At 38.3% G+C, this 27453-nt stretch overlaps 1 protein-coding gene across 1 annotated transcript in view; it reads left to right on the forward strand.

Annotated features, from left to right (window-relative positions):
- The first annotated feature begins 658 nt into the window (after window positions 1–658).
- The window catches only part of LOC118349674, a 28296-nt gene continuing 1501 nt past the window's right edge, over window positions 659–27453 (forward strand). The window contains exons 1-2 of the mRNA XM_035695196.1: window positions 659–728; window positions 841–1064. Coding sequence (XP_035551089.1) covers window positions 659–728; window positions 841–1064 — 294 coding nt within the window. The remainder of the gene's footprint in view (window positions 729–840; window positions 1065–27453) is intronic.

Genomic DNA, 27453 nt, shown 5'->3' on the forward strand with positions numbered 1-27453 from the left:
CCATAAAATTACCCTTAAGGAGGGAACTCAGCCTGTGACAGCTAGACCTTACCGTTACCCACATTATCAAAAGGCTGAGATTGAGAAAATCGTTGCTGAATTGTTGGAAACAAGGGTAGTGAGACCCAGTAGCAGTCCATTTTCTTCACCCATACTATTGGTCCAAAAGGCGGATGGGAGTTGGCGCATATGCATCGACTATAGGGCCCTTAACCAAGAGACGGTTAAGGACAAGTTTCCAATTCCGGTAATTGACGAGTTATTGGATGAGTTGTTTGGGTCGGTAGTGTTTTCTAAATTGGACTTAAGGTCCGGTTATCATTGAATAAGAGTAGACCCGGAGGATGTGCCTAAAACGACATTTCAGACTCATGAAAGGCATTATGAGTTCTTGGTTATGCCGTTTGGGTTAACGAATGCTCCATCAACTTTCTAAGGATTGATGAATCATATCTTTCGCCCCTATTTTAGGAAGTTTGTACTAGTATTTTTTGATGATATGCTAGTATACAGCAGGGGATGGAGTGAACATTTAGGGCATTTGGAGAAGGTGCTGGAAAGTTTGAAGAAAAATCAGTTGTTTGCCAAACTGTCCAAATGTAACTTTGGGGTGCCGGAAGTTGATTATTTGGGGCATGTTATAAATGCAAATTGAGTGATGGCCGATCCTAACAAGGTGAAAGCAATGCTGGAATGGCTTGTTCCGACAAGTGTGAAGTCGCTTAGGGGTTTTTTGGGCCTCACGGGGTATTATCGGAAATTTATCAAGAACTACAGTACAATTGCTAGACCACTTACAGATTTACTTGAAACAAATACTTTTTTTGTGGTTGGATGAAGCCTTGAGGGCTTTTAATGAGCTGAAGTCAGTAGTTACAAGTCCACCAGTCCTTAATTTGTCAGACTTTTCAAAACCCTTCACTATTGTGTGTGACGCTAGTGGAAAGGGAAAGGGAATTGGGGTAGTGCTAATGCAGTTGGAACAGCCTCTTGCATATTTGAGTAAGGAAATCAAGGGTAAAGCCCTTCTCTTCTCCACCTATGAGAAGGAACTCTTAGGGCAGGTTTGGGGGGTGGGATGAGACACAAAATTCTCATCTCATCTCATCTCATCTCATCATTACACCTTTTTCAAATCTCCATACAAAATATAATAAACAATTCAACTTTTTCAAATCCCAATTCAACTTTTTCAAATCCCAAAACAATAATAATACTAAAACATAATATTTTAAACACTAAAACAGAACACAAAATTCTCATCTCACCCCCCAAACCTGCCCTTAGCCTTAGTCACAGCTGTGAGGAAATGGAGGCCCTACATTCTAGGGCAATTGTTCATTGTTAAAGCAGACCAGCAGGCCTTAAAACACCTGCTAGAACAGAGGGTTAGTACAATAGCCCAACAAAAGTGGGTGAGCAAGTTGATGGACTATGACTTTGTGATAATGTACAAAAAAGGGAAGGAAAACTTAATGGTTGATGCTTTGTCAAGGAGAGAGGAGGAAAATGTGGAAGAGGAAGGATCTTTAGCAATTATCTCTTTCCCTAATAGTGATTGGGTCGTGGAATTGAAGCAGAGTTTTGAACACTCCCCTGAGGTGCAGGAAATGTTTAAAAAATTACAAGAGGACAGTTTAGCCATAAAGAGTATCAAATACAGCAAGGGTATTATTAAAAAAGAAGAGAATTGTAATTGTACCCAACTTTTCCTTTAAGAGTAAGGTACTACATTATATCCATGATCACCCGTATGGTGGGCACTCAAGTTATTTGAAAACATATCAACTAGATAAGAGAGACTTCTACTGGAAAGGCATGAAAAAAGATGTCAAGAGGTTCGTATGAGAGTGTGACACATGTCAAAAGGTGAAGTATGAGACAACCCCACCTGCAGGGCTATTGCACCCCCTGGCCTTGTCCCAACAGGCCTAGACAGATATCTCTATGGACGTCATAGAGGGTCTGCCCATGTCCCAAGGTCAAAATGTGATTTTTGTGGTCATTGACCGGTTTACAAAATATGGTCAGTTCATTTCTCTCTCACATGCCTATGTCGCTTCTGTAGTGGCGACTAAATTCATGAACCACATCTTTAAAGTACATTGGTTGCCTCGGACTATAGTGACTGACAAGGACCCAGTCTTTGTAAATGCCTTTTGGAAGGCTTTTTTCTAGTTGCAGGGAACTGACCTCCACCACAACTCGGCTTATCACCCACAGACTGATGGTCAAATGGAAACCCTAAACAAATGTGCGGAGGGGTATCTAAGGTGTTATGCAGGAGCTAAGCCACAGAGTTGGGTCCACTAGTTATCATTCGCTAAACGATGGTATAATACATCCTATCACACAGCTATAAAACTCACTCCATTTGAAGCACTATATGGCTACCCACCCCCTCAACTTCTGACATATGTTCTCGGGACTTCAGCCAGCAATCTAGTTGATCAGACACTGAGGACCAGAGAGCAAATACTGAAATTACTAAAGGAAAACTTAACAACATCACAAGCTAGAATGAAATTCCATGCAGATAAAAACAGATTAGAGAGAGAATTCGATGTCGGAGATTGGGTGTACCTGCAATTACAACCCTACCGCCAAAGCTTTATGGCTGTCTGTCGCAACCTCAAGCTCACCCTTTGATATTATGGCCCCTTTCAGACAAAATAGAGGATCGGCCAAGTAGCTTATCGACTGAAGCTTCCAGCATCTTCAAAGATTCACCCCACATTCCATGTGTCCTATCTCAAATGAAAAATTGGAAGTCAAATCCAGCCGCTTGCCACCCTTCCTCCCGTCAACCTTCAAGGTGAGTTGCAACCAGAGCCCAAAGTTGTGGTGCAGCTCCACATGAAACAACATGGGAACAAAGCATGAATAGAAGTTTTTATCAAATGGATCGGTGCTAGTGAAGAAGACAATACCTAGGAAATTTTGTGGAAGCTCTAGTTAAAGTATCCCCACCTTGTGGGAAAGGTGCTATAAGGGGGAAGGAGTTGTTATGAAGCCCTAGAACAACATTGGGGAAGATCGTGTGCAGCGGAAGTGGAACTGGAAGAGATCGAAGTTGAAGTGGAGAAGTTTAAGAGAACTCAAGACGTCGTCGGCCAGAGTGAAGGAAGTAAACGTTGCGTTTTAGAATTTATTTGGTATTGTAGTCGTGGTTGAGTCTGTGTCATTTAGAGCATTAAATAAATAGTGTCGTTTAATTGTAGTGATGGCTGTTTTTGGTGTAGGAATCAAACGGTACGTTTTGCCTGTCACTATAGCTCGCATTGTAATGGTTACGTTTACATACTCTATAGTCTATTACGGAATGCATGATGCGTGTATATGGAGGAAACGGGTGAAGGGAAAGGACATCGAGAATATTCTGAAGGTTTTTGCTTTTTGTAAGGAGGTTTGGGTTACCTCGAATAACCCAGTAGATTTATGAGATTTTTGTTCATCTTCTTCCTTGGAATTTGTTATATTGTTGTGTGTGTGAGTGTTGGATTATTCTTACAGTTCCACAAAACGAAGCTTAACACTCTCAATCTTGGTAAGTTCTGTTCTTGCCTCTCGGGTTCTTCGATGACCATAGATATTGGTTATGAATTCCTTTTCAGTGTCGATTTTTTCTATGATCATTTGTGAATTTGTGCTTGAATTAATCCTGTTAATCTATGATAAAAAGCAATATACCTGAGTAATAGGGCTCCGTTCTTTGATATATATGGTTATATTTTTTCTACATTCAGTGAGCTTCATATGATAAGGTTGAGTTAGGCTGTCACTTTCTAGACACACGTCTCTTCAATTCCCATCATAATTATTGAGGAGAGAAAGATAAAAAACTATTCAAAAAATATATTTGTCGAAAAATACACAGCCAGAACCCAGTAAATTAATTATAAGGATATGATGTCTTAAAGAATAGGAGATCAAATTCAGAAGTTTTTTTGGAAGTAATGTTGATCTTTTCTGGAATATGGGTTGGCTATTGATAAATATTATTGATGATCTTGTCTTCTCAATGAATTTATATGTGTGTTTGTGTGTTTGTGTGTCTGAGTGTGTTTCAGTGTGTGTGTATTAGTCTCAACATGTGTGTGTGTTTGACAGTTTGTGTATATGGATTGCATTGTCTAATGGATCCTTATAGATTTATTCTTATTTTTGTTACTCCATATGGATCCTTCAAATGAAACAGAAACACTCAGTGATGTTCAACCTTCAATGGAAAGGACCATGGAATCAACAACGACTAATAATCCGCTTTCTCTCAAATCTAATGTAAGTAAGCCATCTACTGGTCCTAGGATTGGTAGGGAAAGATATGTAGTTTGACATCATTTTACAAAGATCAAACTGAGGATAAGTCGAGACCTAGGGCTGCCTGTAACCTTTGTGAGATGACTTATGCTTGTGATCCTAATATAATTGGCACAAAATCAATGTTGAGGCACTTAGAAAAAACATGTAAGAAGTCTCTACTTAGGAAAGTGGATAGAAACCAATCTGTATTAGGTTTCCAGTTTGGATCAAGTAGTGGGGGGCTTGTACCTATTGCTTTTAGTGTTAAGGCTTGTAGAGAAGCTTTAGCAGAAATAGTGGTTGTTGATGAGCTTCCTTTTAGACATGTGGAAGGGTAGGGGTTTAAGAAATTTATGCTTGATGTGCAACCTAGATGGAATGCAATTCCATCACGTGTAACGATTACTAAAGATATTTTTAAACTTTATTTGAGAGAGAAAGACAAATTGAAAAGTGCTCTTAAGGGGCAACACATTTGTCTAACCACGGATACATGGACATCCATGCAAAATTTTAACAACATGTGTCTCACCACACATTTTATTGATGAAGATTGGAAAATGCACAAAAGAACTGTCAATTTTTGTAAGGTGGAAAATCATAAGGGTGAGACACTAGGCAAAAAAATCGAAATGTGTTTGCTTGAATGGGGGAGGCCCAAAATATTTATAATTACACTTGATAATGCAAGTTCAAATAATGTGGTAGTTTTGTATATCAAAAGAAAGACAAGGAATAGAAATGATACGATTTTGGAACATGAGTTCTTACATATGAGATGTTGTGTTCATATATTGAACTTGATTGTTCGGGATGAGTTGAAAGAATATGATCAATCAATTTTCACAGCTCATGTGATTCTAGGTAATCTGTAATGACCCATCCCCGTGGGTCCGGAGAGTTAGCTCGTACCACCTAAAATCATCTCGAATAACACATTTAAAATAACCCAGGGTCTCCATAAAATATTAACTTATTCATTCAACAGTGTTCACATAAAAATATTCCTGCAAGTGCACAAAATCGTAACAAGCAGTAAAGTGTTTTAAAGAAAATGGTTATCGAACCCACAGGAAATAATTATGCTATTGAATATCGAAATTGACTAAATTAATTACTATTTGAAAAATTGAAATTTTAAAAATGATTTATCTAAATTAAACTGAAGAAAAGAACATTAAAATTAAGATTTTAAAAATAATAAGAATAGATCTAGAGCATTTGACTTTACCTAGCAAATCCCTCACAATTTATTCTTCCTTGTTACAGAATCTCTATTATCTCAACTTGATGATAAAAATCCCTTAAATTCAATATTATCTCTCGAACAATACCAAAAATATATCCAACTAATAACTCCATATCTCTTTGTAAATTTAACTAATTAAAGACTCATTAAGTACTTTAGAATTTTCTTGAAAATCACACTAGTCGCGGTAAAGCATATTTGTTTTTGCTCAACTAATGGTGTTTAATCCTAAAGTGTTAATCACAAATCACCTCTCGATCTTATTGCAATCCAAAAGATCGAACAATAATTAGCTAAAAGATTATAAGCATTAAGAATAAGGAATAAACACTCAATCATGAAAATATTGTAAATAAAATAACTTGGAATATAAACTGTGTGTTCAATGTTAGGCTATATCAAAACTCTAAAAAATAAAATTAGTTCATAATGAAATTAAAAAGAAAAAGAATAAAACTGGTGTTCTTCATTGGAGTCAGTTGATGAAACATGCTGCTCTCGCCTTTGCTCTCCAGATCTGCATTCTTGAAAGAAACTCAAATAATAAACTCTGAACTATCAAGACTTAAGTTCAAACTCACTAAAACTCAAAACTAAAACTAAGATTCAAAAACCTAAAAAAGACTAAAACTAAAACTAAGATTAAGAACCCCGACTCCCTATTCATCCCACAAGATGAGATTAAATAAATGTCAAAACTCAAATCCGGAAACAAAATAGATGCGGCTACAATCTAGCCTAAAAATCTAGAAAATAGTTTCTAAAGATAGATATTAACATAAAATGAAATTATCCCAAGAATATCGAAATTATCTAAAATGGAAGATTCAGTGATATGCGGCTTGATTTGCAGAGTTTGGGAGGATTTGATCTCTAATGGATTGATTATAGAACTTAGACGGGTAGAGGTGAGTAGATTCCGTGTGCACTGAATATAACTGGCAGGTGTGGAGGTCACAAATGAACGGGCGTGGAGGTCACAAAGGAATAGGCTTCTCCTTGCCTATCGAGTGGAAAGACTCCCGACCAGGATGAAAGACTCCTCTCACCTTTTCTAGTTGTTGGCCACAATGTCGTTTAGATTGGTCTTTTAAGTTGGTCATTTAGACTAGTTGCCCAATCTAACCACCTAGACCATTGTCGCCAAGTCTTCGGGCCTTCTAGTTGCGCCTTCTGGTCGCGAGTTTCCTCACCTACTGAGAGGTAAGTCTTCTTGCCTTTGGGAGAGAAAAATCTATTTAGTACCAAAATGCTCTTCTTTTACACTAAATCTTTTCATTCATTCAAATCCAGGAGAATAGATAAAAATATATAGAAATAAAATAAAATCAATAGTATTGAAGGGAAAATGATATTTTTCATAAATAAAAAAGATAAAAATCATATAAAAAAAACACTTATCAAATACCCCCAAACTTAAAAGAAGTATTGGTTTGGTTCATAACATTTATTGCTACAAAGATTGTCAAAAGTTTATAATTCAAAGGAACCATTCCAGATCAATCAAGTCCAAAAGTTAATTCAAAACCCAATTCCACCGCATTATCCATCTCACATTCATGCTTACCCATCATTCTCACTTCATTATTAGCTCCCCAGATAGTTTTATGCAAACAAATAAATCAATAATGGATCTCTAAAAACTCCATAGGCTTGCTTTTCAAATCACTCTTCACTAATGTAGAACAAAAACTATCACTAGAGATCAATAGGTTATCATTGATCACGTAACTAGGGTAAGGGCTACAAAGAAAATGTAGGATTCAAACAAAGCAAGAGAACTTAAGTTTGAACATCAATATAACAAAATAGAGCATTCTCACTTCTCACACAAACATCCTTTCTCAATCATTGTAAGTCTCTCAACCTACCTCTTTTTACTGCACTTTCAAGTATCTCTCTCTTTACCCCTCTATTCACCAGATCAGATTTTTCTTCTTTTTTTTTTTTTTGTGTGGGAATATTACTTTTTTGACTACCTTTGTGGATGACTCTCATCGGCCACACAGTAGACGAGTTGATACTTCACACCCCCAAACTTATGATTTTGATAATATTGCTATGCTAAACTTTACTTGTAGACCTTCTACCTCTCTTGCCTTTCATGCTCTTGTGAGTCTGTGACTTTGTGTAAACTTAGTCTCTTTAAAGGTAAGGAAATCAGTGTTTAAGCTCAAATAGGGTAGGGAATATGAGGTTTACAAGAAATAAAATATAGGGCCAAAATATATTTTAATAAAGCTCAAAGGGGCGACTAGAGATAAAGATAATAAACAAGTAAGCTTGAAAGGCTCAATCGGTCCAAAGAATGCCTTAATCATTTCCCTAGTAATTTTCTGTCTAGGATCTCGCCTCGAGTGTAATCAAGCAAGTTCTAGAGTAAGTTGAGACCATATAAATTCACAAAATTCACATAAAATTTATCTAGGTACTCAAAACAATTAATGACCATAAGAAGCATTCATTGAACATAGAAAATATCAAGTTAAGTAAGATCAACTAAAGAATTAATAACTAGACTTAAGCAATGAGAAATTTTCCTAAAAATTATAATCAATTCCAATCACATTCTTATCATTGGTTTTTTTATTCATCAAACCATATTGTTTTATCATCATCATCATCATCATTATTATTATTATTATTATTATTATTTTGAATAAAATAATATCCTTTCCCCAAACTTAAATATCACATTGTTTTCAATGGAAAAAAGGAAGAAAAACTAAAGCAAAGAATGAGAGAAGGTAAGAGATGCTCCCTTGAATTTTATTTTTTATTTTTTTCTGGTCTTCCAATTGAATATTTTCCTTGAAGGTGCAGACGTGTACTCCTTGGAGATCTCCCCGATCTATTCATTCCTTAAATTTGATGGAAGCAGTTTGAGTTCAAGCTTGGGTGGTTCCTTACGTGGTAGCTTTGGGAATTCAGCTCCATACATCGGCTATGACCACGTCTCGGTCACTTATTTGAAAACAAAAATGTATCTCGGAAGGGAATTCCATGGATTTAAATACGTCATAAGTGACTTGCTTCTTTCAACCCTTAAAATGAGTTTCCCTTTCTGGACATCAATTAAAGTTCTCCCCGTCGCAAGGAAAGGTTGGTCCTGTATCAAATGGATCTCCTCGTCCTCCTCCATGTCGAGTACAATGAAGTTGGTTGGGAAGATGAACTTATCAACATTCACCAGTATGTCCTAGTGAGTCCTCTTGGGTATTTAATGGATATGTTCACCAATTGTAGAGAGATGGTGGTCGGCTTTGCTTCCCTAAGACCTAGTTCCATAGGCGGCACCTTCTTTTGTACAATTGCACTGCTCTCCTCGGTCGCTAACTGTAGAGAGAACTGATTATCAATCTTATTTTTTCTTAATCTCTGTGAAAAATTAATTGGTGGATCATAAATTAAAGGAGAATAAGTTTCAGAAATAAACTCCCTGGATTTCTTGGGTTTTACAGCCCCTTTATTCTCTCTAGTCTTCTCAGCATGTTTGTCGATTGTCTCGCGATCGGTTTCTTTCACCTCATCCTCGGTTTCCTTCTTCTCGGACTCCACATTTTTGGTAGCTTCTTCATCTCTCTCGGTATTTACCGACTATGGCTGGTCATATGTCTGCCCACTTCTCAACATTATGGCTTTGACATGTTTCTTCGGATTGGTTACAGTGTTGCTCGGTAAAGTCCCTGTTATCTTCTTGGTAAGCATGTTTGATTTACCATATCAGTATTTTGCATGTACTGCATGGAGCTAAGTTGTTTTGACTTACCGTATTAGTCTTTTGCATGTATTGCATGATCATATCTTCAAGTGTCGGCTTCTTCTCTTGCTGTGGAAACTGTTGACGTGGTTTAGCCAGCACTTAGTTATTGTTCCATGAAAAATTAGGGTGATTTCTCCATTCGGGATTGAATGTGTTTGAATAAAGATTATTTTGATGTTGGAAATTGGACACGCAATGGGCTTGTTCATAACTCGGTTGGGCAAAATGATTCGCCACTTGGCAATCTAAACTGGAATGATTTCTTGGGCAATGATCACAAACAACATTAGATTGAATAACATTAGCGTTCATTTTACCTATTTTCTTGGATAGAGTTGGGAACTGATCTGCAATTTCAACATAGCATAATCTCTGAACGCCTTGTACTCCTGGTCGGCCATTTTAAATTTAGAGGCGGTGACCTCTTTCTTCTTCTTTTATTGATCCGACGTAAATTTCTTTCAATCTCGGGATCGAATGGTGTATGCTCTAATGATTTAGATTGGGGCATGCACTTCTAATTCCTGAAAAGAAAAACTGAACTGAGATCCAAAGTAGAAAAAATAAAATCCAAAGTAGTAAAAATCTAGTTGGTATCAATATCAGTAACGGATAACTATTCCCCGACAATGGGGCCAAAAGCTTGTTTGCATAAAAATATATCTGCAAGTACACAAAATCGTAACAAGAAGTAAAGTGTTTTAAAGAAAACGGTTATCAAACCCACAGAGAATAATTATGCAATTGAGTATTGAAATTTACTAAATTAATTACTATTTGGAAAATCAAAATTTTAATAATGGTTTATCTAAATTAAACTGAAGAAAAGAACATTAAAATTAAGATTTTAAAAATAATAAGAATAGATCTAGAGCATTTGACTTTACCTAACAAATCTCACACAATTTATTCTTCCTTGTTATAGAATCCTAATTATCCCAAGTTGATGATAAAAATTCCTTAACTATTCAATATTTTCTCTCGAACAATACCAAAAATATCTCCAACTAATAACTTCATATCTTTATGTGAATTTAAATAATTAGAGACTCATTAAGTTCTTTGGATTTTTTTTGAAAATCACACTAATGGTGTTTAATCTTAGAGCTTTAATCATAAATCACCTCTCGGTCTCATTGCAATCCAAAATATTCAAATAATATTTAGCTTGAAAATTGTAAGCAATAAGAACAATGAATAAACACTCAATTATGGAAATATTGAAAATACAATAACTTGGAATATAAACTGTGTGTTCAATGTTAGGCTACATCAAAGTTCTAGAAAATAAAATTAGTTCATACTGAAATTAAAAAGAAAAAGAATAAAACTAGTATTCTTTGTTGGAGTCAGTTGATAAAACATGCGACTCTCACCTCTGCTCTCCATATCTGCCTCCTTGAAAGAAACTAATATAATAAACTCTGAACTATTGAAACCAAAACTCAGACTCTCTAAAACTCAAAACTAAAACTAAGATTCAAAAACCAATAAAAGACTAAAACTAAAACTAAGATTGAGAACCCCGACTCCCCATTCATCCCACAAGACGGGATTAAATAGATGTCAAAACTTAAATCCGAAAAAAAAATAAATGTGGCTACAATCTAGACTAAGAATCTGAAAAATGGTTTCTAAATATAGATATTAACATAAAAGGAAATTATCCCAAGAATATCAGAATTATCTAAAAATGAAGATTTATTGATATGCAGCTTGATTTGTGGAGTTCAGGAGGATTTGGTCGCCAATAAATTGATTGCAGAACTCAAAGGGTAGAGGCAAGTAGATGTCATGTGCGCTGAATATAACTGGCGGGCGTGGATGTCACAAATGAATGGGCGTGGAGGGTCACAAAGGAACGGGCCTCTCCTCACCTACCGAGTGGAAAGAGTCCCGACCGGGATGAAAGACTCCTTTCGCCTTTTCTAGTTGTTACCCACGATGTCGTTTAGGTTGGTCTTTTAAGTTGGTCGTTTAGAGTAGTCACCCAATCTAACCGCCTAGAGCCTTGTCGCCAAGTCTTCGCACCTTCTAGTCGCAAGTTTCCTCGCCTACTGAGAGGTAAGTCTTCTTGCCTTTGGGCAAAAAAGATCTCGTTGCTGCCCACGGGACAAGGCTCCTCGCCCAAATCTAATTGGCTCTCTTCAGATCTCGCTGTCTCTCATCGGTCTGGATCCGTAGTTTCTTCTTTTATACCAAAATGTTTTTCTTTTGTACTAAATCTTCTCATTCATTCAAATCCAAGAAAATAAATAAAAATATTTAGAAATAAAATATATTCAATAGTATTGGAGGGAAAATGATATTTTTCATAAAGAAAAGAGTGATAAAAATCACATAAACATCGAAGAAGTACCTTAATAACATACATAAAAATTTTCACAAAAATTCAGAAATATCCATGACTCAAAATACCAAAGCAGTATAAAATATCAATACTACCATAAAGACTCTCCAAAAAGACCTTGTACCCTAAAGCACTTAATCTTCTACGGTCATCAAAACTTGCTAGTACTCCCTATTCCTGACTTCCAGTTGATGCATCAAAATTATCTGAAAAATATTGTGGAGATAAGGGGTGAGTTATCAATAACTCAGCAAGCAGAGAACATATACTAGTGTGCAAACATGAGTATTTACAGAGTTCAGACTGCCGAACAAAATATTTTTATTTTCAGATTGTAGAATCAAAACATGTAACGCCCGTCCTTGTGGTGAGACTTCTTCCAAAATATTTTTATAAAAGGACGATGAGAATTACTGTCCTATTTAAAACTTTTCACTTGCATACACAGGGTGCGAGACTCCACATTTATAAATAAAATGTGCTTTGACATAAAAGAGGTTTACAGCGGAAAACATAATTCTTATAATAAAAAGGCCTCTCGTACGTTTAAAACTCGTGCCCAGACTTCCGTGCTCTTCCCCATGGGCCGTGTCCTTCCCGATCATGCAGTTCCTGTGGGGGGAGGGACATGCATAAAAACTAAAATGAGTCGAAGACTTGTAAGCATTACTTCATACAGTTAAAATATAATAACATAGGTTTTCATTCATGCATTCATCACTCGTACATACTATTACATGCATGCATGCGTGCTTACGTGCATTCGTTTGAAAACATCACTGGATGGGGTTTTTCTCTTTTTAAAACATAGGCATCCTTTTCATAAAACGTTTCTCCCATCAGTGCCTTTATTTCTTCAAGAGTTCGTGCGTGCGTGCGTTCTTTTGAAAAGCTTCACTGACGGGGCTTTGCTTTTTAAATGGCTTTCCTTTCTTTAAAACGTGTCCCCCGTCAGTGCCTTCATTTCTTAAAGGTTTGTGCATTCGTGCGTTCGTACATACATGCATACATCCATTCATTCTTATCGCTTTCATAGGCCAGTACACACTGTTACGCCTCGTGTGTTTAGGGTTAGCGGTCTTCCTTTTGACCAAAATTCCGCCCGTGGCCACGGGTTGGGAACCCCTTTTCATAGGGGGCAACACTGGGTGCACTTCCAGTACTACTTACCCGGCATTGCATTCTGCCCATTCATCGGTACCCTTTCATTTATGTCATGTGGCTGTTACGTGTCTTCATACATTCATGCTTTCATTTCTTTACTTCTTGCTTTTCATTCATGCGTTCATGTCAGCTCGAAAGAGCTGGAGCTTTCATTCAGTTCGTTCTTTCATTTAACAGTCCTTTCTTTTCATGAGAAAACATTTCTTTTCGTGAGAAAATATCGTTTGGGACGTAAGCCCGAAAATGGTCTTTTCGTCTTTCAGTTCATTTCAGTTCTATCCTTTCTTTAACAGTTCGTTCGTGGAAAATTTCGTTTAAGAACATACATGGGCTTAAACGTCAGCTTTCGTGGCATCCATAAGCGTCACCTTGAACGTCGTCAATCATGGCATCCACGAGCGTTACCTCGTGGCGCATATGAGAGCGTCGGTTCGTAGGATTCACAAAAGCATCCGCTTTCATGCCGTTCATGCATCTTCATCAATTTATGGATTTTTTTAGAAAATACATACAATAGATACAGCGTATAGTCATCCATTCACATGCATACAATTAATACTTTGATTGCGTAAACAGGGGCTGCCAAGAAGGGGCCGTACATATTTATACCTTTGAACACTTGGCATTTTCTTTCTTAAAGCGTCTTTCGTTTCTTTTCGTGAGCATCTTAAGGGAAAAGCATTTCTTGTATATTTGAAGACTCTAGAAGAGTATGAACGTAACACTTACCTGGACTCCATGCTACTTGCATGTCATTCAATCCATTCATGTGCTTGTCAGATGGCAACCTACATGCATATACATAACCTTAGTATCATTCTCTATCTAATGCATAAGTAACTTAAACTATAAATAGAACTACGCTATACTTAGAACACTCTCCTTCTATCCGGTGCACTTACGTGCCATTTACTATGTTAAACCTTTCGGGGACCACTTACGGTCACCACAACTTCCAACTCAAAGTCTTGTCTCGAGTGCTCATCCACTAAAGTGAACCCATTATTCACCTTAGGATTAAGACATTAAGACATTCGTCTTACTCTTCTTACAACCACATTCGAGGCATGATTCCGACCGATGTAATCACACATCTCAATCCTAACGATGCATCCGTCACTACTTTCATGCATCTTAGTCCACACTAAATCCTCATTCCCATCCATACAAGACACATGGCTCTAAGCCAACTCTGAAGCTTAAGCACCGGGCAACTATGCTCATGACCGATTACCCATTACATATGGTGAATCCGTTCGGCACATGTCTCTCACCATATTACATAGGTACCTTACCCCTTTATCACCTATGATCAACCTATATAACACGTTGATCACCTGCTCGTAGGGACAAGGGCCATACTCCGATACCAATCTTCTCTTAACCTGGCTAGCATGACTCTTCACGCTACCCGTCCCTTTGACAGTTTATCCCAACACTTAACACGACAAGACTCCATTCATAAGTACATTTCATGTCATGTTATATAGCTCAGAATTAACCCCTAGCTACACCGTGACTTTGTCGCGTTACCCATCACTGCTATGTCAACTCCTGACTCATCAAGAGTACGGTTCCTCCTGACTCATCTCATCACGTTCCCGTTATGCCATTCCTACACTTTAACACTTCACCCATCATAAGCATGACTTCCAATAACCACGTCACTTCGTGACGTTGCCCAGTCATGCTTCTGTTGCGTACTCTTACACTTATTCCACTACTTCACCCATCACAAGCACGACTGTCAGTAGTCATGTCATTTCGTGACATTCCCCAGTCATGCTTCCGCTGCGCACTCTTATACTTGTTCCGCTACTTTGCGCATACTCTTGGCCATAAGTCCATCACAGTGACACCTGTCACCTCAGACTATAGGCTACGCCATAACTACTTTGGGACACTGTTCCACAGTTCCCGACACTATCTATCACGTTCCATGCCCATCAATCACATAACCATCCTTATCTCTATGACACGCCACACGGAGTGTCGCTGCCACGTGGAGTACATTCCACGTATACTCCCCTCATACATACCACATCACCACTATGGCATACCTGCCATATGGTACATCACTCCATCACATGGGGTACGTTCCACTCGTACTCCCTTTACATACACTCCATCACCACTATGGCATACACGCCATATGGTGCATCACCCATCATATGGAGTACATTCCACACGTACTCCATCCATACACACCACATCACCACTATGGCATACCCGCCATATGGTACATCACTATATCACTAGGAGTACACTCCTCGTTTACTCCCTTCATACACACTACGACACATCACCACTATGGCATACTCGCCATATGGTACATCACTCCATCACATGGAGTAAGTTCCACTCGTACTCCCTTTACATACACTCCATCACCACTATGGCATACACGCCATATGGTGCATCACTATATCACATGGAGTACACTCCTCGTATACTCCCTTCATACACACTACGACACATCACCACTATGGCATACTCGCCATATGGTACGTCACTCCACTACATGGGATACACTCTGCATATACTCCATGCATGTTACGCCATATCACCACTATGGCATACACGCCATATGGTGCATCGCTCCATCACATAGAGTACACTCCACGTGTACTCCTTACATATACCATACCCCACACAGAGTACACCCATCGTGTACTCCCTTCATACACACTACGGCACATCACCATTATGGCTTACTCGCCATATGGTGCATCTCACCATCACATGGAGTACATTCCACTTGTACTCCCAACGTATACAACACGCCACATACACACAGAGTACACTCAGTGTGCATTGTACCCATTCCACATACACCACGCCACCATTACAGCACATATTCCCCAATCACACTACACAGCACACTTCCCAATTACGCCCAACACTTCATAGTACATTACACAGCACAATGCACCTCCATACAACACAGACAAGCCCAACACTTCACTACACAGAATGCCCAACACTTCATCACAATGCCACAACTCCACAATACTAACAACACAATCCACAACCTAGTCAACTAATCAATATCTAACATAATTAACGAGAGATAGAGGGTTATACCATCGACGGGATAACCCGTGCGTTGCTCGCTGACCGTCATAGCCGATGATGTCGGAAGAGTTGTACGTGGCGGCTAACTCACGTACGGTGACTGTTTAGGCATTTGGATAGCTAGGTGTGGTCTTGGAAGGGCTCGTAATAGCCTTACGATGATGGCAAGGGGCATAACATGGCCGATCTAGCCATGTACAGTGGCAGTCAACCACGCGCAATGGCTGTCCATCACGTGCAGTGGTTACCCACCACATAAAGTGATGGTTTGGACCTATGACTTAGCTAAGGGGGGTGCGGTGGATCTCGTGGTGGCGTCAAGGTGGTGCCACGGTGGCTCACGGTGGCGGATCTGGCCGTACCATGGAGGATAAGCCGTGGAAGAGTGAGAGAGAGTGTGCTCTTGTGGGTGGCAGATCAGGGCCATGGGAGGTTGGGTTGGTTTGGTAGCAGCCTGAGGAGGCTGATGGTGGTGGTTACCAGCTGTGGGTGGCGGTGCATGGTGGTGCACGGTGTGCAACCCATGCGTGAGAGAGGGAGAAGCCGTGAGGTAGAGGAGGGGGTTTCTGGCCATGGGTCACGTGGAGGAGCTCGGGGAGGAGCCATGGTGTCGCTAGGTGGCCGTGGGTGCTACGCACGGCGGCGCTAGGGGCCGCGCACGGTGAAGCCGTGCGTGGGTCTCCTTGTGCGTGCATGTGTGCGACGGAGGGAAGGTGGCTGCATGGGAGAGGCCAAGCTCGCTGGGAAGTGGTGGCCGGTGGTAGAGGAAGCTGCCGAGGGAGTGGTGGCATTGGAGGGCGGCGCTACGCGCACTAGCGCATTCGGGCTGTGCAGTTCTGAAATGGAGAAAGGGAGAGGTTAGCATGGATGGACTCGCCGGAGGGAGAGCAAACCATTGGTGCCGGCGGTGAGGAAGGGTGACGCACGGCAGTGCCGGGCTGAGGCCTTAAGCCGTTCGGGCATGGGGTGGATCTGCGTACAGCATACGCCGAATGAGAGAGGGAGGAGAGAGAGGGTTACGGGGAAAATGAGAGGGAAAGAGAGGGGGTCTAGGTATTTAACCCAGTCCCTTCGTCTGGGGATCTACACAACGATCTAATGACGAGGAATTAAAACACTGATTTGAAGATGCGTAAAACATTAACTTAATTAAAAGCACTTAGAGAAATTAAGGTAAATATTATTTCAAACTAACTTTAGTTTATAAAATAATATTCTCCATCATTAATAAAATAATGAAGTCTCACTTAACATATTTAAAAGGATTAAACCATTTAATTAATAAAAGTTATCAACATAATTTAAATCTTATAATATCTTAAATAATTGAAATCATTTTAATAATAATATTAAAATGATTTTCGGCAATTATAATATTTTTGGAGCTCTTCAATAATATTATGATTGTCGTATTTAAGATCAAATCTTAATTCAATAATGATGGAAATACTCCTTATAAATATTTCCAGCATATTTAAAACACTGGGCATGCCCTATAAGTCACATGATATCTTTCGAGACACGCCATCGTGGTTTGGCACGCATAACGTGGCTCGCAGACGCTAGTGAGAAAGGCAGATGATCACATAATCTCTGCCTTCGGGATTTGCTTACGTCATAAAGACGAAACATACGTCAGAAAGAGAGAAGTGTACGTAAGAAGGAGCTGGGTATTACAAAACATGTTATCAAAAATATGAGCCAAAGTTTAAAATTATTCTTATTCAAAATTCCTTTGGCACAACATAACTGAAGCATCATATCAAAATAAAATTCCATGTTCAACTCCCGTGGCAAGGTTGTACAAACCTTGGTAGCCAACCGAGCAGAAACAGAATGTGAATCTTCCCCATATTATTCTCGGAGCCTTGGTGTGCACATAAGAAAGACCACGCAGAAAGCCACTTCATTTCCAAAATAGGTGCACTAGAACAAAAAAGTTGATACCAACCCGAACAGAGGCCACAATTTTCCACCCTTGGTAAGGTCAAAATAGAACATAAACAAAATATCATGCCAGAGGTTTTAGAAATCACATCATATCATATCAGAGTACATAACATTTTCAGAACAGAACATAATCAAATCACAAAAGTATAATTTATCCACAAATTTTTATATTCGCTCTCTTTTGCACAGTTCAGAAACAAAATGCCAAATATAGCTCATGTCTACACCAGTCATGCCAAAAAATACTGTATTCTTATACAAAATTTCATGAGTAATGTCGCACAAATAATTGAAGTTGTTTTAAATTTTCTTTTCATTAGAAAATATGCATATTTTTCAAAATTGACCTCAGTTCATTTATTTGATGCAAAGTCTAGTATAGGAATCCTGCTTACCTGAACTTTTTAATTTCTCTAAATTTCTTTACAACAGTGCCAAGGGAATATTAATCGTCACCTATAAAATAATTACATAATCTGCCTAAATTTCCAATTGCACACATACTTCGTAATTAAAACCTAAGATATAAAATTAGATATTTTTCTTTAAAGCCTAAACTTCATCGGAACCCTAAAATATCAACCCTCCCCAAAATGCTTTCATTTTCACAAAATTTCTTCAAATGAATACACGATTAAATCCTAATATTCCATAAATTGATCTTATAATTTTCCATGAATACAGGTGGTCTCGACATCAAACTATACACATTAAACCCATAATTCCAACCGTGGCCCATAAACATGTCAGCCTATACTACAACATAGCCCATCCCAATTGAATACATATTCTGCCAAAGGTTGAGTATAAGAGCATTTTAGTAAAAATGAAAACTTGTAAGTGAAACACTGAAAACAAAACAAGGAAACAGTGGCTTACAGGAGGAAACCAATGTGCGACCCGGGCAAAACTCCACAACTCATTGAGAGTGGCGGAGCTGCTACGAGGCTGGGTGTGGTCGACGGTGGTGTCCTAATTGCGGCGCACTAAGTGAGAAAAAGAGAAGAGTAAGAGAGAGAGAGAATAGAGAGTGAGAGAGCAAGAGGGATAAAGGCTTACAGTGCTGTTGGTCGGAAAAGGAGGTGGGACAGTGAAGATTCTAAGAGGCACCTTGGAGTTGGGCAATGCATAACCGACGACGGTAGTGGCTGACCCGCGAAGGTTGCTAGTCTGAAAGGTGAAACAATGGCTGATTTTGGTGTGGAAGTGGGTATGGTTCTTGCTCTATTTTTAGTTTGTAAAATAGGGGCTTCAGTTGACAGTGGTGGTTGTTGTACGTTGATGGGTCTCGGTGCAAGGTTGCTGACTGCTACTAGGCTGGGCAGTGGTTTGTAGGGAGAGTCTCATAGTGGCTGTGTGGTGGGTGGTGTGCGGCGGAGGTTTAAGTGGTGGGCTCGGCAGCTTCTGTCGTGCGGGGTGATCTCTACATGTTGGGTTTCCATTCAAGGATGTTGTGCTGTGAGGTGGAGGCTGAGTGTGGGCAGGTGGCTTGGTGCCTTGTGTTTGGGTGGCTCTCGGTTTCTGGACATTGACTGCGTTGCACTATGGTGTAGTGGGTGATCAGGTGCAGTGGGTTTGGTTTCCATGGTGGTCCACGATAGAGGGAGCGATTTAGTTTGTTGTATAGGTGTTGTTGCTGGTGTTTGTGGTTGTGGCCTAGGGGACTAAATCTTGTATGGAGAGAGTTGGTGTATCATGCAGTGCAACAACCCTAGCCTATAGGAAGGAACACCAGTATGGGTCTAACGTGTACATGTTGTATATATATAGGGACAGTTGCTGTGAATGTAGAGGGATAGAGATGCGCATGTAGTAGGAAGCTTGCTACCGTGCTTGTTTCCTAGACACGTGGGGATGTGGGATGTGCATGCTGAGTGTTGTGTTGGCCTTGTCGTGCTTAACGGAAATTTAGGTAAAAGGTGCGGCGTGATTTATGTCCAAAGATCTAAATATATAGAAGGCAGTGGTTTAAGGAATTTTATCACGAAAGGGATTCTAAATTGTAACTCTAGTGTGTTTGAATTGGACAATTTAATGGGCTTGGACTTGATAAATAAATTGAGTCATAATCCTCATGTCCAAAATAAATCTTTTGTCCAAAAATATCTTCGATATTTAGAAAAATTTTATTGGGCCAAGTTCTATTTATTTTAGCCCATAAAAAAGATTTTCCATTCGACCCTAAAATATTTAAGGAAATTACTATAATAGCAAGCCCATTAAAAAAAATTCGATATCCTCCAAAATACAATTTGGACCCGTAACCAATATAAAAAATTAATACTCAAAAATTAACTGGGCTCTTCATACATGTATAAAAAAAAATTAGAAAGCAGCTTGGTTGTAACACCCGGGCCCAGCGCCAAGCCTATTTTTTTTTTACATATTTTGGGTTAAGTTTGTGAAAAATCCAGTTAAAATTTTTCAAGTACTATTTTACGGGCTGAGAAAATTTAAGAAAGAGCCCATTTATTATTTTATTCACTACAGTTTTTTTATGGATCATAAAGCCCAAGCCTGTGTTATCTTATTTTCAGACTCCACGTTCTACACAATTTTATGTCGGTTTTATCCCTATGCATGCACGCCACTTTCTCCCATATCTAAGGTTTTAATTTGGTCTTTCAATCACCTATATATACCACACATTAGAATACACAATCGTCTCTTTCCGATCCCAAGAGTAGCCGCTACCCAGCTTCGTGTAGTTCCTCCCAAACCACTCCAATCGTGCACCACCTACCCAGTCCTGCACCTCTATGTAGCAGCACCAGACCACCACTTTTGACACATTCCGGCTTAGCCTCCGTCAAACCCTCCACCAAGTTGCAACATCTACTAGCCTCTTCAACCCAGCCGTTGCACCATCCAGACTCACGCTCCCCATGAAATTGACGCAATGCTTGCACAAAGCCTGCACCATGCATTGCCGCACCACCCCAGCACCTCCACATAGTTGTCGTCTGGTTCATCCACCCTCATAAACATCCGCCCAGACCAACCACCGGAACCACGTTCCATAGCCATGGCGAACAGCAACCCAAAGCTTTTACCAAGTCGAAATTCTCTATTTTATCTCCCAAAAACAGAGCATCCTTGGAGGGCACCGTGAACCACAACCACCACCCCCACCTTCGTTCATGGCCACTAATTAGAACCACCATAGCCACTGAACTGCACCCCTCTGCCTCAACCACCTCTCTCTCTCTCTCTCTCTCTCTCAGTAACACCTCCATGCACACGTGTTTCACTCCTTCTATCATGACTTTGTCTCTCTCGCTCATCACTCTTTATCTCTATCTCTCAGTACTCTGCCACCGTGTAGACCACCAGTGACGTCCGCCCAGCCCTGCCGTTGCATCCCTCCTTCCTCCTCAGTAAGCATGGCCACTGTTACGTGTGTGTAAATCCCACCTTTTGTTTTCAAAAAGCCATGCAGGTTATGAGTTTTTCTTTCCCAAAATGTCCTTGATTATGTACCGATCATGTTTTTATCATCTGCTATGCGTGGGATTTTATTTGTAGTATAAGAATTTATATTTATGGATAGAAGTTAAATTACTAAATATATGAGTTTTAAATATGATTAAGTTAATTTTCAAAATGAATATAAGTTGTAGTTGTTTAATTTTAAAATATTTTGGTATAAATATATTAGCTAGTATTAAATCTTATAATTTGATTTCATTAGTAGATAAGTTAGATTTTGTGTTTTAGTCGGACTAATTCTTTGGATATTGATGAATTGAGAAATTTGACGATATTTGAGGATTACGTGAATTTAGGTTTTTGAGAAATTAAAATAGGTTATTTTAGCATCTTAGGCTTAAATATTGAAGTATGTGTACGATTGGAAATTTATGTGATTGTGTTATAGGTGACGATTAATATTTGTTCGGCATTTCTTGAGAAAATTTCGGAAAAGCTAGGAAGTTCAGGTAAGCGGGGTTCCTATACTAGATTTTGCATAAAATAAAAATGAACTGGGGCTGATTTACGAAAAGGTGCATCATATGTTTTGAAAAGAAATGTGAAAATAACCTCAGTTATTTATTTTTCATTACACATTGAACTCTGATGAAAGAGAAATCATTTTTGTCATGATTGGTGTAGACAAGAGCTTATTTTTTACATTCTATTTTGACCTATGCAAAATGAGTGAATATGAAAATTTGTACACATATGATTTGGATCTGCTTTGATTATGAAGATGATATGATTTTATTCAATACTCTGTTTGGATAAAATGTGATTTTTGAAAACATTTGGCATGACTATTTGATTCTGAATTTAATTCTGTTTCCGCTCTATTTAGTTACGGCCCTGCCACGGGTTAAAATAGTGGATACGCCCAACCACGGGTAATAATAGTGGATACGGCCCAACCACGGGTTACAATAGTGGATACGGCCCAACCATGGGTAATAATAGTAGATACGGCCTAACCACAGGTTATAATAATGGATACGGCCCGGCCATGATTCAAAGAAGTGGTCTCTACTTTGAGTGCACTCCTTGGTGACAGAGTGATTTGTGTTATGCTTGGCTATCCGCAGATGCACAACCCTACCACTGGGATTATACATGGCTTCTGTTCTGATATGATGTTCTAATGATGATGATGATCATTTATGCTGTAACAGCCATCTATAAATTCATTGGTGGAATTTCTATTGACTTTAGGAATCTCATGAAACCCCATAAGTTTATACAAATCGATCAATCGTACAGGTTTTAGTCTGTCAGCATTGTCAGCATAGTCAGCATTATCGCTCACTATGGTGCTAGAATATATGAGTTTTATTTATTTGAGATAGTTAGAAGTGTCATAATGCATTATGGTCTACGCCATTAGACTCAGTTGATTATTTAGGATTTTATGACACAATAAGTTTATTTTCATATTTTCGGACGAAACGCCTGTTTGAAACTATGAAATTATTTTTAGGGGCACTTCGAGTTTGAATTTCGGTAAAATATTTTCACTGTAGGTTAATATGAATATTTAGGAATTTTTAGTGCTAAGTTTATGATTCACTTTTTCGGAGTGAATAGTAACCTTGGTAAGCGCACCAATTGCAATGTTTCAAAATCATAGTGTGGAATGTCCAAATTAGATTAGAGAAATTTTATTTGGACACTTGCCAAGATTTTAGCCACATTTAGTGAATAATATTAGACACTTGGCACTAGGAGGAGCGTTTGATGGATTTGAAGGAATCAAGGTGTGAAATCATGCCACTTAAGCAAAACTTTGTTTCGTCTGCTCAACCAAATTGTGCCAGATCAAAGAGGGTTTCAATCCTAGTGAAACCCTAAATCGTGGGAATCCAATTGAAAGCCCAAAAGCATTGTTGAAATCGGAACCCTAAACGGTTTCCCCAAAACCCTAAAGTTGGCCTCTAAACATTTTCTAATCCGATTTCTAGCATTGTGTTTAATCATTTGATTAAATCACTTCCACATGCTAGTAATCCTTCAAATTTTTGTTAGAACATCATTATCCAACCTTCTTAACCTTGGAAAATTGATTAGGCCAAGTGATATTGGATTTGGGCTTGATAGCAACCCAAACCCTTTTTAAACCCCAAAATTTAGGCCCATTCGGTTTAGGCCCATTAAGGCCCACGAATTTGGTCACCATAGGATTGCTTCATGGCTAAGTTTTGTACCCCCACTTGGCTGGCCAGATCTTTACAAGAAGGCCCTAGAAGGTTCTTGAAGTACAAAGTTAAAAGGCCACCTCACTCTTTCACTCTTACACTCCACCTTGAGAAAAGATCTTGGACTGATTTTTATGAGAAGAAAAGGGCAACACTCAAGCTTCCTTTCAATCCTATCACTTTCCATAACTTGTACAAGAGGCTCTCCAGTCCACTTCCCATGAAAAGCAACCCTCCTTTACACTTTTCCTTCATAGAACACAAAAGATACTCTCGGGCAGTTTTTCTTACCTCTTTTGAATGCCTGTTTCAAAGATTTGGTAAGTGGTTTATCACCAAGTTTCCTTCATAAAAGTTGTTTATTTTGGAATCTAGTTTATGTGGATATCTTATTTGTTCCATTTGGATATTATTTGATTGGTAAAAAGTTGTTTATAACCCAGAAAGGTCATTTTGGGCGATAAACTGGAGAGTGTGTTATATTTTGGAGTTTTTGACCAAGCTAATGAATAGATCTTGGTCCGAACTTTTTATGGAGTACTGTTAACATGTGTATATGATTATTGGTTGGGGATTTTTTGCATGATTAAAAGTTTTGGTGAAATATTTTCTTAGATCTAGAAACTGGAAGAGGAAAAACAGTTTATATTTTGAGAAAGTTTAAATCTTTTATGGTTTAATCTTATCCCAATGGCTTTGATATTTTTATTGGAAGATCCTAAGCCTCTTATATACATGTTAGAATGTTATTTGGAAGATATTTGATGTTAGTTTAAAAGATATGATAGTTTATGCAAGGAGATATTCGGTTTGGCCAAAGTGATGATGTTCTTGGCTAAATTTATGTTTTGGTTGATGTTTAACCATGTGATCTTGAATTTGATGCTTGGATTTGTTTTAGGACACCTTTTTAAACCATGTAATGTTTTGGTTTGAAGATCACTTCTTTATAAGTCATGGATCAAGAGTTTGATCAAAACAAGTTAGAAACAAAATTCTATTTTGAACTTAGAAGAAAAACCAAAAAGTTCAAGTATGATTTTAGTGATTTTGATGACTTTTGTTCATGATTTAGAACATGATTATTCCTAGGAATATGTTATGAGTATAGTAGAATAAAAATTCTGATTTTTGAAATTTGAATGAATTATAACAAAAATCAAAGGAAATAGCCTTTGTAAGTTTCGGTCCTATAGAGTTTTAATGGTTGTGTTTAGTTTTAAATTTTTCTGAATTAATATTTGAGTTTAGGATGAGATTTACGTAAGGTATGTAAGTTTTGGTGATTTTTGGAATTAGGATGCAAATCCTTAAGTAAGGGGTAAAATGGTCATTTTCTCACATGTAGAGGGTAAAATGGTAAATTTACTCTAAGTTGATATTTTTCCATATTCCTTATTGTTAGTGATTAAATTCTAATTTTTATAAATCACTACTTTCAGTTTCTTGTGATCGCACTTGAGTTTTGTCTAGAATCGCGAAGACTGAGATAAGTTAGCTTTTAACTTACTATCAGTTTAATATGTATGAGTGATAAGTAAGGGAACTAAAGTGTATGTATACATGTTATCGTATGTGTCATGCCAAGTCATTACATATTTATCTGTTACACAAAATTTATTCTATCACGAATTATTCATCTGTTACACAAGATATTCTGTCACGTATTGCTATACATTACTATACATTGCAAGTATGTCATGTTAAGTTAAGTATGCCATCTGTTAGATGTATTGCATGTCACGTAATATTCATTGTCACATGTTATGCCACGTTACGGAATATTATCTCTTACATGTATGCCATGTTATGAAATGTTGTTTGTTACATTTATGTTTCAAAGTATGCCATGTTTGTCGTCTTACGTTCATGTAATATTATGCTACGTCAGGACTTCTGTTTTTTATGTCACGTTCATGTCACATCACATTACGAAATGTCATGTATGCCAGTTAAGTTATTCATGCCAATCACGACCCTAAGCGCTAGGATGGGGTAATATCCTAATGAAACTCCTTTGTTCAAGCTGGAGTGTCTAAATAGGTGTGAAATTCCCTAGGTTGATGAAGTATAGTCAACAGGTTGCGAATGGGGCTTAACTAGCTGGTCACCGGTTATAATAGTGGATAAGTTGTGATTTCTGAAAACCTTTTGCATGACTCCTGAATTTGATTATGTTTCCGCTTTGTTCAGTTATGACCTTGTCACGAGTTATAATAGTGAATACGGCCCAACCATAGGTAATAATAGTGGCTACGGCCTAACCACGGGTTACAATAGTGGATACGGCTCAACCACGGGTAATAATAGTGGAAACGGCCCAACCACGGGTTAGAATAGTGGATACGGTCCAACCACAGGTAATAATAGTGGTACAGTCCAATCACGGGTTATAATAGTGGATACGTCCCTGCCACGAGTTATAGTAGTGGTCTCTGCTTTGAGTGCACACCTTGTTGACAGAGTGATTTATGTTTTGCTTGACTATCCGCAGATGCATAACCCTACCACGAGAGTTATACATGGCTTCTATTCTGATATAATGTTTTAATGATGATGATGATCTTTTATGCTATGACAACGGATATTTTTGAATGAAATTATTTCTAAATCTTTGCTCTGAAATTTTGATAACATGTTCTGCTTCCGCACTCTGAAAATGAAAATGTTTTGTTCTGCATTTTCATCTCTGTAAATGGTCACGTTTACACACTAGTATATGTCCTCTGCTTACTGAGTTGTTGATAACCCACCCCTTATTTCCACATATTTTTCAGATAATTTTGATGGTTCAGCTGGAGAACAAGAGTATGAAGTATTTGCAAGGTGTGATGATCGTAGTGGAATTAGTGCTTGAGGGTACAAGTGCTTATTTGAGAGTCGAAGTTAGTAAACTGATTTATTTTCGGTTATTTTGATTTGATGAGTTAAGGATATTTTTGAGTCTTTGGAGAGTTTTTAATTTATGTTATTAAGAATTTCTTTGTTGTCCCCATGAATGAACATAGATATTTAGGTTGATTAAATGGATTAACATTTTATGGAGTTTTCTAGATTTTATAGTTGTGTTATTTAAGTTGATATTAGGTATTAAGAGCTAACTCTCCGGACCTTCGGGATCGGGGCGTTACATTGGTACTGGACCCGGGTGTTATATAATCAGTTGAGTTGGATAGTTGACTCTGAGGCCTCTCACCACATCACCTCAGATTTGCAAAACCTCTCTATTCACTCTAAGTATGGTGGCAATGAAGATATTATGGCTGGAGATGGTAATAACGTCCCTATTACTCATATAGGATTTACCACTCTTAAGTCTTGTGATTCCACTTTCAACCTCAATAATGTTTTGAGTGGACCCAACATCAGAAACATCTTCTTTCTGTCTCTCAATTTTGTTCTCACAATAACACCTCTGTTGAATTTTTTCCTGATTCATTTCCCGATTAAAACTGTTTATACAAATCGAAGTGGTGAAGCCACTAATCTCGGTCATTTTGGTCTCTCGAGTTGGAATTCAACACCTCAAATCTCCTTCTCATACCCCTGAACATGTTGGCATAACTGAGCATAAACATCACCGTGTTGTTGAAATTGCACTTACTTTGCTACATCAAACTTCTATTCTGCTCAAATATTGGTCCTTAGCATTTCAAGCTATCATTTACCTTATCAACCGAATGCCCTCTTCGGTCACATGTAACAAGTCTCCCTTCTCTCTTCTCTTTCAGCAGTCACCCAATTATTTATCCTTAAAAATAGTTGGTTGTCTGTGTTACCCATGGTTACAACCCTACTCTCACAAACTCCAACCATGATCCAGTCCCTGTGTCTTTGTTGGCTACTCAACCCCACGTCATGAAAATGTCTCTGACGATGTGAAATGGCAAATGAAGGAGCTGATTAATGAAATGAAAAAAAATAAAGAGAAAATAAG

Source organism: Juglans regia, chromosome 10 (assembly GCF_001411555.2).
Source record: "Juglans regia cultivar Chandler chromosome 10, Walnut 2.0, whole genome shotgun sequence".
Lineage (NCBI taxonomy): Eukaryota > Viridiplantae > Streptophyta > Magnoliopsida > Fagales > Juglandaceae > Juglans > Juglans regia.